The sequence below is a fragment of the Odocoileus virginianus genome, chromosome 4, assembly GCF_023699985.2.
Source record: "Odocoileus virginianus isolate 20LAN1187 ecotype Illinois chromosome 4, Ovbor_1.2, whole genome shotgun sequence".
NCBI lineage: Eukaryota > Metazoa > Chordata > Mammalia > Artiodactyla > Cervidae > Odocoileus > Odocoileus virginianus.
In genome coordinates, this window is record NC_069677.1 from 36812940 (window position 1) to 36831103 (window position 18164).

The following is an 18164-nucleotide window of genomic DNA, read 5'->3' on the forward strand; positions in this document are numbered from 1 at the left end:
CCTGGGGTTTTGTGTGTGTGCCCGTGTCTTTTCCTCTCATCAGAGGAAGGACGTTTCTATTTACCTCCTCATACATCTCATTGTCTGTGTACTTCCTCATATATCACATTGTGCAGGATTGTGTTCTTTTATAAACTGGAGCTGAACACAAGTCTGAGGAAGCAATTATGCAGAATATTCATATTCAATCATGGGAGGTAGGCCCTGATACCAAGGAACGAAAAGGTGGACAAGGGTTGTTGAGCAGACAGTCAATAGTATCTGCAAGTGTGTGTGTGTATGATATGTGAGTAACAGAAAAATCGAGACTGCCCTTTTTTTGGATAAAGGTTGTTGTTCCAGCCTGAAGTTGTACGTGACTCATAGAGAACTTTGGGGGACCTGCCACAGTGGAGGATGGTAATGGCATTTGGGCTAAAATTGCCGTTGCTTCCTATGACACAATCAGAACTGAATAGTTTGTTTCAGTTTCTTGAAATCTTGGTTTTGTGATTTCAGGTTGAGTCCAGAAATCTTCCTGAAACGTCCGGTGGTTGAAGGAAATCGTTGGAGGTTGGACTGCATCCTTAAGCGAAAAGCAGTATGTACTTTACTAACATGCTGATATAATTTTTTAAATGTTTATTGCCTCTGAAATGCCTTTTTTTAAAGCCCTTCATATGCACTTATAACACTTTTCTTTAGAATTTGACAAAAAATAGAATACTTACTGTTTTCAAGTTCATTTTATTGTGGGTTTTTTTTTCCCCATTACTGTTGAAACATAGCTATTTTCACCTAATTCACAGCATGAATTATATTAGCAACTCTGTTCTTTTCGTTTCATAATCAGTTATGGGCAGTTAATTTTATAGGCAAAAATTGTAATGAAAATTCATTGTTGAATAATAAATGATAAAATGAAACACAGCGTTTTATTTTTTTTCACTATTTGTCATTTGAGCCAAAGACAGAGTCATCTGAGAATAATTTCAGTCAGATGGGTTCAAGCTGATGTTGAAGAACATCAAAGGAGAGTCATAAAAAACCACTGGTTCCAGTTTGGAAACAGTTTATGGTAAATTGACACTATAGATTCTGGGAGAGTATTGAATGTGCTCTTTTTGTTATAAAAAGTAAATAACTGAAGCAGTATAGGCTCACCAATGACTACTTTGCATTCATATTTCTAATGAATTTTTGGGCTTTCCCAGTGGCTCAGCAACAAAGAATCTGCCTGCAATGCTTGAGACGTGGGTTCAATCTCTGGGTTGGAAAGATCCCCTGGAGAGGGAAATGGCAGCCTACTCCAGCATTTTTGCCTGGGAAATTCCATGGACAGAGGAACCTTGTAGGCTACAGTCTGTGGGGTCACAAAAGACTTGGACACGAGTTAGTGACTAAAACAACAGAAAACAATAAGTGAACCTTTTTATGTGGTTGACCCTCAAGTTAAATTAAGTTGAATTAGAATAGATCTAAATTTGTTATTAATCATGTCCAAATTAGGAAGTGCTAGCCTTTTTACTGGGCTTCCCTGGTGGCTCAGTGGTTAAAGAATTCACCTGGTAATACAGGAGATATGGGTTCTATCCCTGGGTCAGGAAGATCTCCTGGAGAAGGAAATGGCAACCATACCAGTATTCTTGCCTGGATAATCTCATGAACAGAGGAGCCTGGCGGGCTACAGTCCATAGGGTCACAAAGAGTCAGACTTGACTTAGTGACTAAACAACAATAGCAGCAAAGCCTTTTTACTATTATTTGAAATTGTCTTAGGACTTCCCTGGTAGCTCAGACGGTAAAGCGTCTGCCTACAGTGCAGGAGACCTGGGTTCAATCAAAATTCTATCATTAAACATTCAAGCAGAATTTGCAGATCCTAAGTAATTGAGGTTAGCATTTCTATTTCTCACAGCCATCACTCATTTCTTTTTTCCCATCCTCTACATTCCCCTACCCCTTTCCCCACTCACCTTTCCCTCTTCTTCCAATGTCTTTTCCCCATGCATTTAATTTAGGATATCCAGGGGTAGTTATAGGCACTCCTCACTGCTGATGTTAAAAGGAAAAGTTGATTTTCTTGATTTCAAACACATGTTCTGCCAAAGCATCATTTTCTAGGCTAGTCTATCTGTTATCTCAATAGACTTCCATTCGCAAAATTGGAAATTCTGGTCTTACATGTATTTGCATATTCATTAAATAATCCCACATACAGATACAAGTGTGTCCTCTGCATCTGGTCCTATGCAGATGACTAAGGATGTCATGTATGTGACTAGGATCCCATCCCTGCCCCTGGAGGGCTTGCTGACGGACTCACATCCTGGGCTCAGTCCTAGGCTTACCAAACGTCTTTCTACATATTGAATGGGCTATAACTTTCTCCATGTTTTTCTCTGTGAAACAGCACCTTTCCCATTTCTCCTCCAGAAGTAAACTCCAGAAATTCCACTCTAATACATTTTCCCAGCTTTGCCCTTCCAGTCATCAGTCATACTAATAAATCTTCTCTTCTTGTCTTATCAAATGCTTTACTCTCTTAGGTTTCATGTGACATGTTTCTGTTGAATGCCTCCTACGTTAGGGCACTGGCTAATCATATGGGGGTGTACAAAAATGAAAGACACGATTCTTGACCTGAAGGAGCTTAAAGATCTGTATAGAGGTCAGCTGGGTACGGAGACAGTGCTGAGATTCAAAGCAGGAGGGAGAGCATTGGGTAGGTCTGGTGTGGAAGCCCCTCACCACATGAGGGGCTTAGAGCATTTAAGATGGGCCGAAAATTTTAACAGAAGAGATTTCCAGGTATAGGAACTGTGATGAGGAAACATTCTGGAGGCAGGAATTCTAAGTCCTTGTCAATCACAGTGAGGTGACAGGGTTGATGACATACGAGTGTTAGCATATGTAGGATGGGGCATCAAGCTGAAGAAGCAGCTGGGATGGGGAGGCTTTGGAACTAAGCCAGTGGTTTGAACTTCATGGAAAAACAGTGGGGAACTATTGTTGGGGGGTGTGATGGACGAAGGGTGAGCTGAGCAAAATGGTGTGTTGATAGGGTGAATGTGGTAGAGAAAGAAAGTGGGAAGAACCCAGGATCAGAGAGCTACGTTTTAGATCATGTGACTATGAGGTACCTGCGGGACACCTAAGTATATGCCAGAAAGCTAGTAATTTTTTCCAGAGCGGGGTTCAGGAGGAAGATCCTACAAGCCTGGTCCTCCACTCCATGTTAGCTGGCCTGTGTTTGTTTATTCCCCTCAGCGTACCTGTCCAGGTTCCTTTTCTACCACTGTCATGATTTCTCTTTGCTTTTATGGCCCATGAACCCTGTGAGGTATCAGCTGAATACTGTGGCCAAATAAATATTACTGACTGATAATGGAGCTTTGTTTTAATTTCGTCTGCTTTTTTGAAACTTGTAATTTTTAAATTACATGTTATGATTTTTTAGATCTCCTAAGGAAAGAGTAATGCTATTAAATATTAATTTCTCAGTGGTACATTTAATAGAATTTCTCTTTCCTAATCCATCTACACCATATTATTAAATTTTTAACACTCAGATCATTCCAAATTGACATTTCATATGCTCATAAACACTGCTTTACATACATAATTTAGTTTCTGAAAACCACTAGCTTCACAAAGTACTGGGATGAAATAGCATTTATTCTTGCATTAATGGATCCCAGAGGTCCATAAGGTTGAATGAAATGAATTCTTTTTTTCTTCTATCTGATTGTGCCACTCTTTGGGGAGAAATTTAGTGTCTCTACTTTATAGCCAACAATAGGCAAACATCTATTTAAATGGCTGTTTCTGGGGGAAAAAATACAATATTTTGTTTCTCTGGTAGTAACCTAGTTGATATTTTCCTGTTTCTTTGGTCTTCTGTCATGCCCTGTCATCATTTAAAATAATTTAAACCGATGTTGAGAGACAGACTGTTTACAACTCAAAGCAGCATCCCAGGGTTTGTGCAGTTCTGAATTTATTTGTACTAAGAGGTAAAATAAATTGCATCATGCTCATGGTAACTGCATCCCTGTATCCAGTTTGTATATTTTAACCATAGAAATACGTGATATTTCTGATGAGAACTGCACCAGAAGATTCTTAAAGTGCAGCAATCTGGAGAACTATAGAACCTTTGTTCTCAGTGGGTATTTTGTCATCAAGTTAGTTTCTTTCTGTCCTGGACCACAGAGCACATTCTAAAGTTGCAATCAGGGACCAAAAGCAAGGAAGGATATCCAGGTTCATCAAACGAGATGAATAATCACGTCACTGAACAGAAAAATCAAAGAGAATCTTATCAAAGTAGTGGGCTAGAAGGGTGAAATAGGGAAGGAGGGATGGGATCTTCAACCTTAAGGACTGTGCTTTAAACAAAATTGTCTTGGAAAGGAAAAAAAAAAGGCTTATGAGCACTTGTGCAGTTACCTACCAGTGCTGCTTGCATTTCAATGGTGAGGATCTGATTCTTTTTTATCCTTTACTTTTCATTTTCTTAAAATATTACAGACTGTCCATCCCTGCTGTGCTGCTCCCCAGGGAAGTCCTTGACAGGTGATAAAATTAGTGATTGTTCTAGGGGGGAGGGGTGTTAGCTAAGCTGTCTTTAGGCGGTGAACCAGGTTGACTACATTTAGAAAATATTTTGACTGCTGTGCTTTGAACGATCAGAGAAAAAGCTGGCTCAGAAACAAAGTCTCTTGATTTCAACTATAAACATTTTTTTATTTTTCATTTTCTTCACATGCATTTGTATGTGTAAAGCACCTAAAAGTTCATACTGTTTATAGTATTGTATCTGTTCTACTTGATGAAAAATGAATTAGAAAAGAAGATAGAACTTTTATCTTTTTAAAGTCAGGTGTCATAAAGTTTATTGTGTGGAATCCTTGGGTTAGCTGACTTCAGCAAAGATAAGAAACAGGACATTGAAATGTAAGAAACACAGTCAATTCCAGGGCCATCTGTTTTCCCACTTACCCTATTAATACTTTTCTTCTGAGCAAAAGGTAATTTCCCCTAGAGTCACTGAAAGGCTTTGGTAAAACATCAGATTCTTCAAAAGCATTATTTTTAAATTACAGAATTAACATCAGTCCTTTTGTTTCTGATTTGGCTTTCACTGTGTGCAAATATTCCCATGTTTTGTGTAAGTCTGCACTTTTAGGACCCAACAAATGCCTTCATTCCCAGGGGATATATTTTGCTTTGCCCTTTATAGTTGAGAGTTTATGATAGTGTTGTAATGCCTTGACCAAAAGAAGAGGAATTTATTTCCTTATTATCACAAAAATCTTGTCACTAATCAACTGTTTATTGTGGACATGACGTAAGTAAACAATTGTAAACCAGACTATATAAAAATGAACTTTTTATATTTAATTGTTTCCTTATTAGTCATTTCTATTTAAGATAAGATGACTTAAAAGTCTGTATCCTATTTCCTATAGGTTAATTTATTTCAGTGAGGAAAGACACAGCAAAGAAGAAAATGTCAGGTATTAGTAGATGGAGGATAATATCAATACTATAATCCATTAGTGCCAGCATCTCTATTATTTTTAAAAATCCATTCGTTATGCAGATAAATGGAAATTTATAAGATTCACTCCAGTTCCTAATTTGCAACTACTGTCCTTCATGAATAATAATCTCATAAGCCTAAGAAGTAAAATTTCATCCATTTTAAAACAAATGAACCGTGATGAGAGATGTCAGGTGTAATGTTCTATAATTTAGGTTGAAATTGGGAGTTTTAAACTTTATATTGCATCATTCAGTGGGAGGATATTTTTTAAACTGTTACTCATTGCTGAATCCTAAAATATTTAAATAGAAAAGTATATCTGAAGAGTAGAAGAGAAAAATAAAATAATGTTCTAGTTTTCATTTAGAGCACTCACTGACCAGATCAGTGGAAATTAATCTGTTCTCTTCCTGCCTTTAATTAATTAATCCTTTCAGTTATTTCTTTACTTAAGTCTGTACTTTCATACTTGATTACAATATGACAACAAATTGCAACAAATGTTGCATAATGTAATAAATGATAAGCAAGTTCCAAAAGTCAGTTGTTAACCAGAGAAATAAAATGACATATGAATTTTTAATCCTGTTTTTTTCAGAGCAAGAATGGGTTTTCTGCTGGTACTCAGATTTCCTTAATGCAGTTCAGAATGTAAATCAGGTGTATCCCTTCAGAAATATGACATTTTTCAGATATTATTAACACCAAGTAAGACTAAGTTAGTATCTTGAAGCGATGTGTTATTCTAAATGATTTAGGGGCTAAAATATGCTCCTTAGTATTGTCAGAGCAACACTAGGGAATTGTAAACATATTTGGTTTACTCCAAGGTTTTATATCTTGCAAACTAAAAATGTTAACTCCTATGTTTTTTTCACATTTTTGTAACATTGCAAAAATGTCCAGTTGTTATAAATTTGATGTGTTCAATCCAGTAAGTCTTCTCAAATTTGTGACTCAAATGTCCATTATGAACAATGCCTAATTACCATGGATTTTATTTAAACTATAACAAAATTATTATTCATCACTATAGTTAATTAGATACACCTGTATCTGTAATACTCTAGAAAAGATTATGGAAAACTTCTTGCCTTTAAATCTGTAGGATATTAAATGTCTATGTGTAGCTACAGTATCCTGTATGTATATAATATGTTTCAGAATGGTTTCAGAGCTGCTAGGTATAGAAAATGCAAATTCAGTGTTGCAGACTACACAGCAATACTGAAGATGCAAACCTGAAAAGTAAAAAAATGATATAAGAAATGAGGATAATAATAAGAGCTTCCTGGAGGAGCTGTATGTTAATGGGGGAACCATGTAAGAGGACAAGGAGAGGGGAGGACATTCCAGTGTCAGGCAAAATTAACCATAAGCTAAGACCTTGTCACTACCCAGAACTAAGAGAGAAAAATAATGGTACTTTTCTTTACTACCAGCTGTTGGACATTCTTTTTGATGGTTAATATTAATAATAAATATTATTTGTATAGCATATTAAAGTTTATGAGTCACTTTTGATTCAGTATGACCTTCACAATGGCTTTGTTTATTTTCCTTTAGGTCCAAGGTCTAAGGACAGATCAATGTTAATTTGTGGGCTGCTGCTAAAACTCAGGGGTTTTTGATTGTTAGAGAAGCTGACTTCTGAAGAAGTCATTTCAGTGGTGAAATAGGCCTTAATGATTTAACTATGGGTGAAGAGTATGAACCAACACATTCCTTTCTAAAGACTGAGAAATGTTTTTCCACTGAAATAATTTTTAGTAAAGAAAAAAAAATGTATGAAAATACCCCCAGAAACATTTAAGGCTTGTTTAGCATATTTTATCATCAAAGTTTTAAAAAACACTGTTATTTCAACTCATTGTGGTATGGTAAAAACAAAAAGAAGACCCAGTTCTGTAACAATAAATCAGATCAAAACTTTCCTCTAATGTCAAGTGTTTGGAGATATTCAAAGGTATATTTTTAGTATTTAAAGTTGCAGTTTCAACATTCTGGTTGTAATTAGTCAAATATTGACTCAGTATGCATAGAATGGAAAGGAGGTAGCTTTTTATTTTTTATATTTGTGTCTTAATCTACACATACATTTCAGCTCCTTCTGTTGCAGTTTTCATTAAATATTTTATTATGCTTGTTTATAGGAGAAATTTTTAGAAAATACAATGCCCAGAAAAGAAGAAGAAAAAGAAAATCATAGCATACTTCCAGCAATTCTTATTTTTCCCTGTGTTTTTTTCTTTTGACAGCAACAGGGGGTAAGGATCTTTGTTATGCTCTACAAAGAGGTGGAACTTGCCCTTGGAATCAATAGTGAATATAGCAAGAGGACTCTGATGCGTCTACACCCCAACATTAAGGTATTTGGGTCATCTTGCTGAAAAATGTTTCTTCTTTATTTTTCTACAGTTTTCAGATATGTTTTGTTTTGAGCAGTGGCAGTCTTTGGAATTCCCTCATGTATATTTTGAGTAAATAGTACTACGAATTTTATGGGCTTCCCAGGTGGCGCTACTGGTAAAGGATCCACCTGCCAATGCAGGAGATGCAGGAGACGTGGGTTCAGTCCCTGGGTCAGGAAGATCTCCTGGAGTAGGAAATGTCAACTCACTCCAGTATTCTTGCCTGGAAAATTCCATGGACAGAGGAGCCTGGTGGGCTATAGTCCATGGGGCTGCACAGAGTCAGACACGACTGAGCACACATACTTTCTTATATTTCTGATTTTGATGGGATCATCAGAGTCTTATTTTGCTTCTTTTACCCTGATCATTTAGCCAAGAACATTATTCCTAGAGTTGTTTTAATATTCAAGAGCCCCATAAAGTTTCCATACTCTTCATTAAGGTTATCCTGAAACCTCTAAGATGTGAACTCCCTGGGACATCCCTTGAATACTGATAGATAGAAAAAGAGCTCCTTTAGGATTTAAAGTGCTTTCCTTAAAAGCGCTTAGTAGAAAGTACTACTAAGGTGAATAAACATGATAAACAATTTGAAAAAAGACATTTGATATTTTACGAAGGACCTGAAGCCTATCAGTAAATATTGCCCAGTTATTGAGATATTTCAAGACAATGAGTTAATAAATCTCTAGTAGGCTTAAAGTATATAATGATTATATATTTTTCTTGATTAAAAGAAGATAGTCTAAGTAAATAATAACCAAAAAAGGCAGAAGTGACTATACTAATATGGGTCAAAATAGACTTTAAATCAAAAAAGTTTACAGTAGACAAAGAAGGATATTATATATTAATAAAACTTTCAGTGCAGCAAGAAAATATAACAATTTTAAGCATTTACATACCTAATAATGAGTGTCAAAATATATTATGCAAACATGGGCAAAATCAAAGGATGAAATAAAGCAGTTCTGTAATAGCTGGACACTTGAATATCACTCTCTCACTAGTGGGTTGGCATATACATGTCATGGAATATTATTCAGTCTTAAAAAGTAAGGAAATTCTGACATATGTTAAATCATGTGGATGAACCTTGAATACATTATTCTAAGTGAAATAAGCCAGTCATAAAAACATAGATTCCTTTTACATGAGGTACCTACAGTAGTCAAATTCACAGAGACAAAAAGTAGATGCTAGTTGCCAGGTTTTTGGGGCTTTATTGTTTAATGAGTGGAGAGTTTCAGTTTTTGCAAAATGAAAAGTTCTGGAGATGGTTGTACAATATGAATATGCTTAATACCATTGCACTGTACACATAAAAAAGGTTAAAACCATAGCTTTTATGTTATGTGTATTTCACCACAATAAATAATGTTGTTAAACAATAAAATTGTCTTCAAAATTTTTGGTGTGTTTCTACTTAAAGACATACAAAAATAGGTCAGTCTGGGATCATTTAGAGAGAATTCTACTTGAAAGCAGGAGGTTAATAACTTCTCAAAGTACCTTTAAAATCAAGAGCTGCCAAAACATCTATATCCCTATATCATATACTTACTACTTCAACTCAATGACTACTAAAATAGCAATACACTTAGTAAAAGTTTTGTCAGAGATAGATGCTGGTTCAAAAGTTTTAGTGTTTTTTAAGTAATACCACATACAATGTAATTCTTTGGTGGGGGAAAGGGAATCTGCTCTCCCACTGAGTTGACTTTTTGAAATATGTGGCCAAATTTCAAGCTGAATGGTAGCTTCCCACAAATGTGGGGTCAAGAATGGGCAGAGGAGTCTTGAAAAGTGGGCAGGGGAGTCTTGAAAAGTAACAAGGGATCTTCCTCTGCTAAATACTGAGAATAAAATTAGAAGTTTGGGGATTCTCTTTGATGTATAGATATAGATAGCACACTTTCGTATTTGAATTGTAGGAAATGCTCTTCAAGGGTGTAAACAGACCTATTTTATTATAGTATGAAAGGGATTTTAGAAAGCATACTACATGTGTGGGTTTTTTTCCTCTCAAGGTGATGAGGCACCCGGATCACGTGTCATCCAGCGTATACCTGTGGGCTCATCATGAGAAACTCGTCATCATCGACCAGTCGGTGGCCTTTGTGGGTGGGATTGACCTGGCTTACGGGAGGTGGGATGACAACGAACACAGACTCACGGATGTGGGCAGCGTGAAGCGCGTCATCGGGGGACCGTCTCTGGGTTCCCTCACAGTTAGTAGATTTCATCTTTATGGAACTGCATAAAAGGGACACAGTTTGTATAAGTGTGTATTAAAAGCATGACTGGTTGGCTGATGGGTTGAATGAAAGGAGGCATATTCCTGGACAGTTGAGTCCAACATAGACCTTGTTTCAAATACCACCTAAGGGGTCTGTTCGCCTCAGTTTATTCTCTTGTAAGAAAATGAAATAGATTCGATAAAGCATTTGCTATCTCATAGTCAGTTCCTTGGGTTTCCATTTAAATTAAAGATTTAATTCCTATTTGGGGAAAAAGAAGTTCATAAAAATGTGCAGCACAATTGGACTTTAACTAAGCAGCCTTATTACAAGTTGCTGCCAAGGTTTTTGAAATTTTCCTTCTTACAGACATATGAAAACAGGATAAGTCAGTCTGGAGACATTTAGAGAATTCTGTTTGAAAGCAGGAGGTTAATAACTCCTCAAAGTACCTTTCAAATCAAGAACTGCCAAAATCTCTGTACGCCTATATTCATGTACTTATTATTTCAACTCAGATGGTTGCCAAAATATCAATACACTTATTAAAAATTTGATGGCCTCCATCTTATTTTTCTGCTGTATATCTTGGTGACTTTTCTGGGAAAATAGAGATTTAGTGGAAAGGTAAAGGGGGAAATAATTGACAGAAAAATCATCACTTGCTTAATGTTTATCAGTGAGTATAACTCATGTAATTATATCTGAAACTGAAAAGCTAATTGGCATAAAATTGCAAGAATTTGATGCAGTGAAAGAGGAACTGTAATGGACTTCCTGGTGTCCCTTTGAAAGTCTTTAAACAGCTCACAAGAGTCCCCCCACTGCCCTGCAGATGACCTCACATACATTATTGTGTGTCTTTTAGGGAGCCAGCAACACGTGTAAACTTTAAACTGGAACGTGTAAACTTTAAACTGGAATTAAAAGGCCACATGGCAACATATATTATACAGTTTCTTTTCATTTCTCTTTATTTTTTTTTAATAATTTTCTCAGGCTGAAACAACAGAGTCTATGGAATCCTTATGCCTCAAAGATAAAAGCGAATCTGATAAAGATCTGCCCATCCTGAAGTCTCCGGATGATGCAAATTCAAAACTGAAAGGAATAGGAAAGCCCAGCAAGTTCTCCAAATTCAGTCTCTACAGGCAGCTGCACAGACACCATCTACATGACACAGACAGCATCAGCAGCATCGACAGCGCCTCCAGTAAGTCATCGTCTGTCCTGGAGTTTATCTCCACGACTCTGTTCCTCCATGGCCAGACACGGGACACCTGTTTGCAGAACCATGATACCTATAGTGGAGTCAAGCAAGCAATGCTTAAAAGTCATTATATCATCCTATTCAGTCTCATACCATTTTGGGGCTCTGTTTGACTCATTGTAGAGGAGATTTATTGTTTTATTCACATCAGTACTCATAACACGCACAATTCATGCTTCTAATGGTCACAGAATGACTAAGCGTTTCTAAACTAATGCCAAATTATGGAGGAAAAGTATTAGGTGTACTTCATAAACTTGTCATAGCAGAGATTGCATTTCTCCTCCTGTCCAGAAATACATCAATCTTTTGTCCTCAAACATCAGATTGTCTACATCATGTACATTTGCTATTCTTTTCAGATTTGTCTTTAAAACACTACAGTTTCTGTGGCACAGAATTTGTGACTGATTTTATAGCCTTGCCTACTTTTAAAAATGATAGAACCTGCTTTCCGGTTTAGAAAACTTCATGTGTGTGTGTATATATTTATATATATATATATATATCTTTGTAAAAAAAGAACTCTCAACTTTCTCCAGGTTATTGTAATCACTGTAGGAGTCGTCAGAATTTAATCCATGGTTTAAAGCCCCACTTGAAACTCTTTCGCTCTTCCAGTGAGTCTGAGCAGGGGCTTACTAGACCTAACATTGGTAAGTGATATGTGAAGTGCCAGAATCTCCATAGGCTTCAGCTTTTGCTGCATGAGCAGAGTGACTGTGCTTCTGGATTGCCTCTCTGTCCTCACAGTTTTTACCCTGCACGTATTATTAGAAATGATGATCTGATAAGCTTTTGTAAGAACGAGGTACTCGAATAAATTAATCAGGGCCTAAAATGTGGTGGGAATGAAGAGAGATTTGGCAACAGATCAGATATAGGGACAAATAATGGGCATCCCAGGTGTCTCCAGTGGTAAAACACCCGTTTGCCAATGCAGAAGACATAAGAGATGCGGGTTTGATCCTTGGGTTGGGAAGATCCCCTGGAGGAGAGTATGGCAACCCACTCCAGTATTCTTGCCTGGAGAATTCCATGGACAGAGAGGTCTGGCAGGCTACAGTCCATCGGGTCACAAAGAATTGGACACCACCGTAACGACTTAGCATGCATGCACACAATCATCATAGTAAATAGCAACCGCAGTAAAATATAAGATAGCTTTTATCATGTGCCCTCACTGCCGGGAACACTTGTGGTGCTTGGTTATAATAGTGTTATCTTCTTGTTACAAATGAAGGTTTAGAGATGATAAGTGACGTGCCCAGTGAAGTTCCATTTTCTCAGCCACCTAGAAATCATGAGTCAGATTTGTGATTTAGCAGAAATGCAGATGACCGAAGCAGGACCTTTTGGTTAAATTCTCAAGGCCACAGTTCTGTGTACTGTTTAGGAGATGACTGAGATGGAGCCCAGCAAGCATGGCTGGAAGTGAGTCACTTGTGGCTGTTAGGAGCTAATGACCCTGAACTCTAAGCTGGACCTTGGGCAGTGGTTCCAGCATTCTTTAGTCTGGGGACCCTGCAGTTGTTAAAGTGATTGACTGTTTATAGTGAACTAAAGCACCAATATAACTGTTAAATCCATTTGCATATCATAAATCGCAACAACACTGATACCATTAAAATATGGAGAAGAGCATATATGGGGAGACATTTTATTGGTTTAGCATACAGCTAGTCCTCGATGCTTGTGTGGATTCAGGGAGAGCTCACAGTAACTCCTGTGCTCCGTAGAGTGGCATAGCCCTGAGACAGGGCACTGGAAGGTCCAGAGAGCCAGGTGAGGGATGGATGCAGGGGCAGACTTTAAAGATAAGGGTTACAAATAGGCCCAGATATTGCTTCATAATTCCAGCATGTAGCTTTGCTGTGTTAGGACTGAAGTTAAGATGGAGCAATGAGGGGACTGAATGTTAGTATTGCTGACAACAGGATTGAAGGCAAGTAGAAAAGAAGATGCAAGCTGGGTGCAGAATATAATAAGTAATTCAGGCTGATAGCAGACTGAGGGGGTGATTCCCACAGTCATGAACTGGAGACAGCAATATGGTTGTTTTTAGGCATTGATGGAAATCCTCTCTTTAATAAACTGGATACACATCCAATGCAGTGTTTTTTTGTTTTTTTGTTTTTTTTTTTAGAGAGAGGAAGAGGGGGAAAAAAGTAAACACCCTAAATATCTAAGAGAGGATGGAGGATGGTTCTAGAACATGATTAGCAATCCATTCTCTTGATGGAATTGCACAATCATTAAGAATTGTAAGTGGGAATACAAAACTAAATGTGTATGACTCATTTGTTCATTAAATAAGTACTTACTGAACTCCTGTAATATGTCAGCATTGTTCTGGGTACTAGGGATGGGATGAACAACACAAATGAAATTCAGTTATCTAGTTGGAAAGTGAGGATGGGAATTATATATAGAAATAGACCATCAAACACAGCGTATCAGGTGGTATGAGTTATCACGCAGAATGATAGAACAGGGGAAGAGAGAAAGGGCAGAGGTAAGGAGTGACTGTTTTATATGAGGAGGGAGTCAGAGAATGCTTTTCCACTGAGATGAGTTTTCGACAAAGATCAAAAAGGAGAGAAGTAGGATAAGAGAATGTCTTTGGTGAGGGAGGCCAGGCAGTGTAGACTGTGAGACAGGAGGGGATAGGAGACTTCCATGGCTGAAGTTGGGAGGGCTGGGATAATGATAGGAGCAAAGTTGGACAGGGTTGAGTAGATTACAGAATTTTACCTTATCCTTTGAGTAGAAAAAGGAAGTCATCAGCTGGTCTTGAGCAAAGGCCAGACAAGATCTGATGAACATTTTTTACAAGCTTATTCTTCAGAGCAGACAGGGGTGGCAGATCGTGACCAGGCAGGTACTGAATACATCCTGAAGTGGAGGTGACAGAGTGGACATGGACCAAGAGGACTCTTTCCATTAACTATGTTAAGTTACCGATTTAGCTTTTTAATATGAAAAAAATTTCACTTACTTAAAAAGCAAAGCCAAAGAATAGTTGAGTTCTTCTGGAGCAGTGCTTTACCAAGTCTGTTCCTTAAATCCTGGTGTTTCTCAGGGAGCTTTGAGGACACTACTGAAGACCTGGGCCCCTCCTACTTTTATTGCTACCTACTTCAACCAGAAAAATCCCACTTACATCATTTTATATATTGGACTGCTATGTGAATTTGTTTTGGGGGAAAAAAACTAAGGTTCTACTATTAATGGAGAAGGAAGTTCAAAGATCACAGCTCTACATTTAAATCATGTAATGAATTAAACTTTATTGTCTTAATTCTGGGACTAGAAACCCAAATTAAGCATAGAGTGACTCTTCAGCATAAGTTTGAAACTGAATGTTTGCTTGAGTTAATAACTTCCTTTCCTGAAAGTATGACCTGGGTTAGCTTCTCTGCAATGTTTCACTTGAATGCAAAAGGCCGCTCTGAATGGGGCTCCAAGTGAACCTTACTGGTGATGTGTGGAAATCCGTAGAGTGTGCACACAAGATCATTGCATGTTTTTAAGTAGAAAAAAGTGGAGTAAAATCAGCTCATCCTAAATGTGACTAGTAACTATGATAGATTTCTATAGTATATATTTTAATCCAAAATCAGTCCGCCATCCTCAAGATTTTTTTCCCTCTCAAAATTATGTTGCAAGAGGGAGAATTTCAAACGCGTTGTTTGCTTGATACAGTCATTTTAAAAGGGTTGAATTTTACTCTTTTTGTATTCAGTAATTGTTTGCTGATGATTTCCTGTTAAGCATGATTTAATAGATGGCTAATGGGGAAGATAATTCTTGTCATTTAGTTGAGGCAAATGTTTCAAACTCAGATATTTAATCATAAGGGAGAATGAATGGCAAGTCAAGTCATTTCTCAACTCCATTCTCAGGATGCAGTGGTACATTGTATAACACTTATTTTTGCTCTCAAAGAGCTTATTATCTATTAAATAGTAGACAAGTGTTGGGATTAAATTTTTACTAACTTAGTGCCTTAGTGATTCAGCAGGGGGAAATATCCTATTGGCAAGATTTGGTTCTGCTTAGCCTTAGTGTTTCATTGGTTCTGAGGAGGACCCTGATTAATTTGCACTGGTTTAGGCCATGACCAAAACCAAATTTGAATTATGAGCAGACTGAATTCAATTAGCAGCAATCTGAATTCAATTCAAGATCATTTTCTGAAACTAAGAATTTGCTTTGTTTTTCTTGTCAAAACAGATTATTAGGTGAAAGTTAATTTTTAAACAAGTATATGTGCATATATGTAGAAATTTAGCCCAAAGTCTCTAAACTGATGAAAACAAATTTTGTATATATTTTTTAATTTTACTTTGGAATTGACCTGCTATTTGTCTTCTCTTTATTCCCTTTTTATAGTTTTTTTTTTTTTTAATAAAGTGCCATGCTTACTATAAAGAGCCTATAGGTGAGCAAATAGATCTACCAGTACTTTGGCCTTTCAGTTTCAGAGAAAAGGAAAATAAATCACTAGGAGAAATGAATAGAATTCTAATTTTTAATATTATATAATTTTGTTCATTGTTAGTAGTTCAAGACATTTTTCTTTTACAGAAAATGTCAATAACTTTGGAGGTTAATTATTCAGTTTGAGATAGAATACTAGCAGAGTGCATCGTGATTGTTTAAAAATTTTCACTCTGCAATTTATTTATTGATTGCCTACTGAATGCCAGGAGCTATACCAGGCACCGAAGGGATGCACTCCCCACCCCTGAGTTTATAGATGAGTGAGTGGCGAACAGGGAGGGACAGATGGGTCACAGAGTCAGGGCCCTGGGGTGCGCAACTATGAGTGGTTCCACAGCCTCTCCCTGCTGGGATACGGGGAGTAGCTCTAGGACAGGTGACAGCTAATGTGGCTCTTGAAGGATGAGGAGGAGGTCAGACCAAGAGGGTGGGAAGAACATTCCAGGCTGAAGGAATCATGTGCTGGCTGCATGACAGACAAGGTCTGTCACAATCAGTGAGAACGGTGGTGTACCTGGGGCCTGGGTTGTGTGGGGAAAATGAGGATGAGAAAGAGAGATTGGCAGCAGTTTAAGAAGAGCTGTCTCTGCACACGAAACCCTGAGGATTTGACCCCCTATGGGCAAGTCATCCTAGAAGGCTTTTAAATAAGGAATCTGCATTTTTGGAAGTACACATCTGGGGCAGCGTGGTGGTAGGGGGACCAGTCCGGTATTCACTCTGACTTCTGTATGTGGTACCATTTATTCGTTCAACAAATGTTTTGCATCCAATGTCTGATGGTTAAGTGTCTCTTTTGTGCCAAGCGCTGCATTTTGTGATTTGTAGTTCTGCTAGTTTCCCTGCTTAGCTGTCTTTGTGATCAGCATATCCCATAAATGTACAAACTATTTAAGTTAACATATTTACCCTTAAGTAAAATGGTCCTGACACAGCTCTTTGTGAAATACTGCAGTAGATGCTGCTTTTGCACCCATGTGATTGTAAGCTTCTTCTATTGTTATGATATTGTATGGATGTCATTTATATTTATAGAAATATAGAATGTTAGAGCCCAAAAGATCTTAGATGGTAGCTGGGCCAAATTCTTCCTTTTGTACATAAAGGATTTCTGACCCAAAAGGGTGAAGCTCAGTGTCACTTAACTAGTCAATTCCAGGGCTAGAACACCGCTGTCTGCAAATTTGAGGTTCTTGCATTTTGAAATGCAAGAGACAAGCATTACACATTAGATGTGCACCATATTGGTTGAGCAAAAAGAAGAACATGACTTCATTATGGCCTCGGCATCTCATGTTCCTCCAGCAGACCTGGCTTTACTGCTGTCTCCCAGCAACTTAACCCTGTGATCCATTCTGCCAGTGATCTGATAGATGATGAGAATAAAACTGTTAAATTTCATTGTCAAATGATGAACCTGGTTACAGCCCCAACTACTCAGCCCACAGCCAGCCCACAGCCTCAGATGGAACGAACCCATGCCGCCCTTGTTATGAGGCTTAAGAAGAAAAGTTAGGAAGTGTTTAGGTGTTAATAAATGAGAGGTGAGCCTCCCTCTCTGGGGCCCACCTGAACCACAGCCTTTGAGTGAGTCTTGCTGCATTTACAGACACAGCCTCCCTCCGAAGTGTACAGACACGTGTGGGAGAGCTCCATGGGGAAACCAGATTCTGGCACGGAAAAGACTACTGCAATTTCGTCTTCAAAGACTGGGTTCAACTCGATAAACCTTTTGCTGGTGAGTACCATGGTAGTGGGTGGCTGTGCATATTTTGTCTTTTCCTTGTTGGTATTTCAACAAGTATGCATGTGCATGATCTAATATCTTGTTTTGTTTTATTTTGTTTTGAACATTTGGTGAAACGTTGGAGACCATGATTTAGTCATATACTTAAGGGTTTTTCCTTGTGAATATAGTAAGAAAAGAAAATGAAATATAGCCTACTTGTTTGAAATCTCCAGGTTGCATATAGTCATATTTTAGGCCTCATAATCTGTAATTCTCCAGGAGATGTTTCCCTTCCTTTGATGATCTCCTTTTTTCTGTTTATCATCTTCATCTTCCAACATTAAAATAACACATTTCAGATCATCTAAGTGCTTGCACACTGAACAGGAACTAGAAATGGCAGTCCACATTAGCTTGACATTATTTCAACAGAGTAGAAGAGAAAAATGTAATATCACGTTTATATCTTTAGATA

General features: G+C 37.6%; 1 protein-coding gene across 5 annotated transcripts in view; it reads left to right on the forward strand.

Moving 5' to 3' along the window:
• PLD1 (phospholipase D1) overlaps positions 1–18164 on the forward strand; it is a 219010-nt gene that overhangs the window by 125765 nt on the left and 75081 nt on the right. For 4 of the 5 annotated variants that reach the window (XM_070466417.1, XM_070466419.1, XM_070466415.1 and 1 more), the window contains exons 12-17: positions 499–580; positions 7789–7899; positions 9975–10175; positions 11184–11397; positions 11997–12110; positions 17570–17698. In XM_070466417.1, coding sequence (XP_070322518.1) covers positions 499–580; positions 7789–7899; positions 9975–10175; positions 11184–11397; positions 11997–12110; positions 17570–17698 — 851 coding nt within the window. The remainder of the gene's footprint in view (positions 1–498; positions 581–7788; positions 7900–9974; positions 10176–11183; positions 11398–11996; positions 12111–17569; positions 17699–18164) is intronic. The other variant, XM_070466418.1, reaches the window with a different exon arrangement.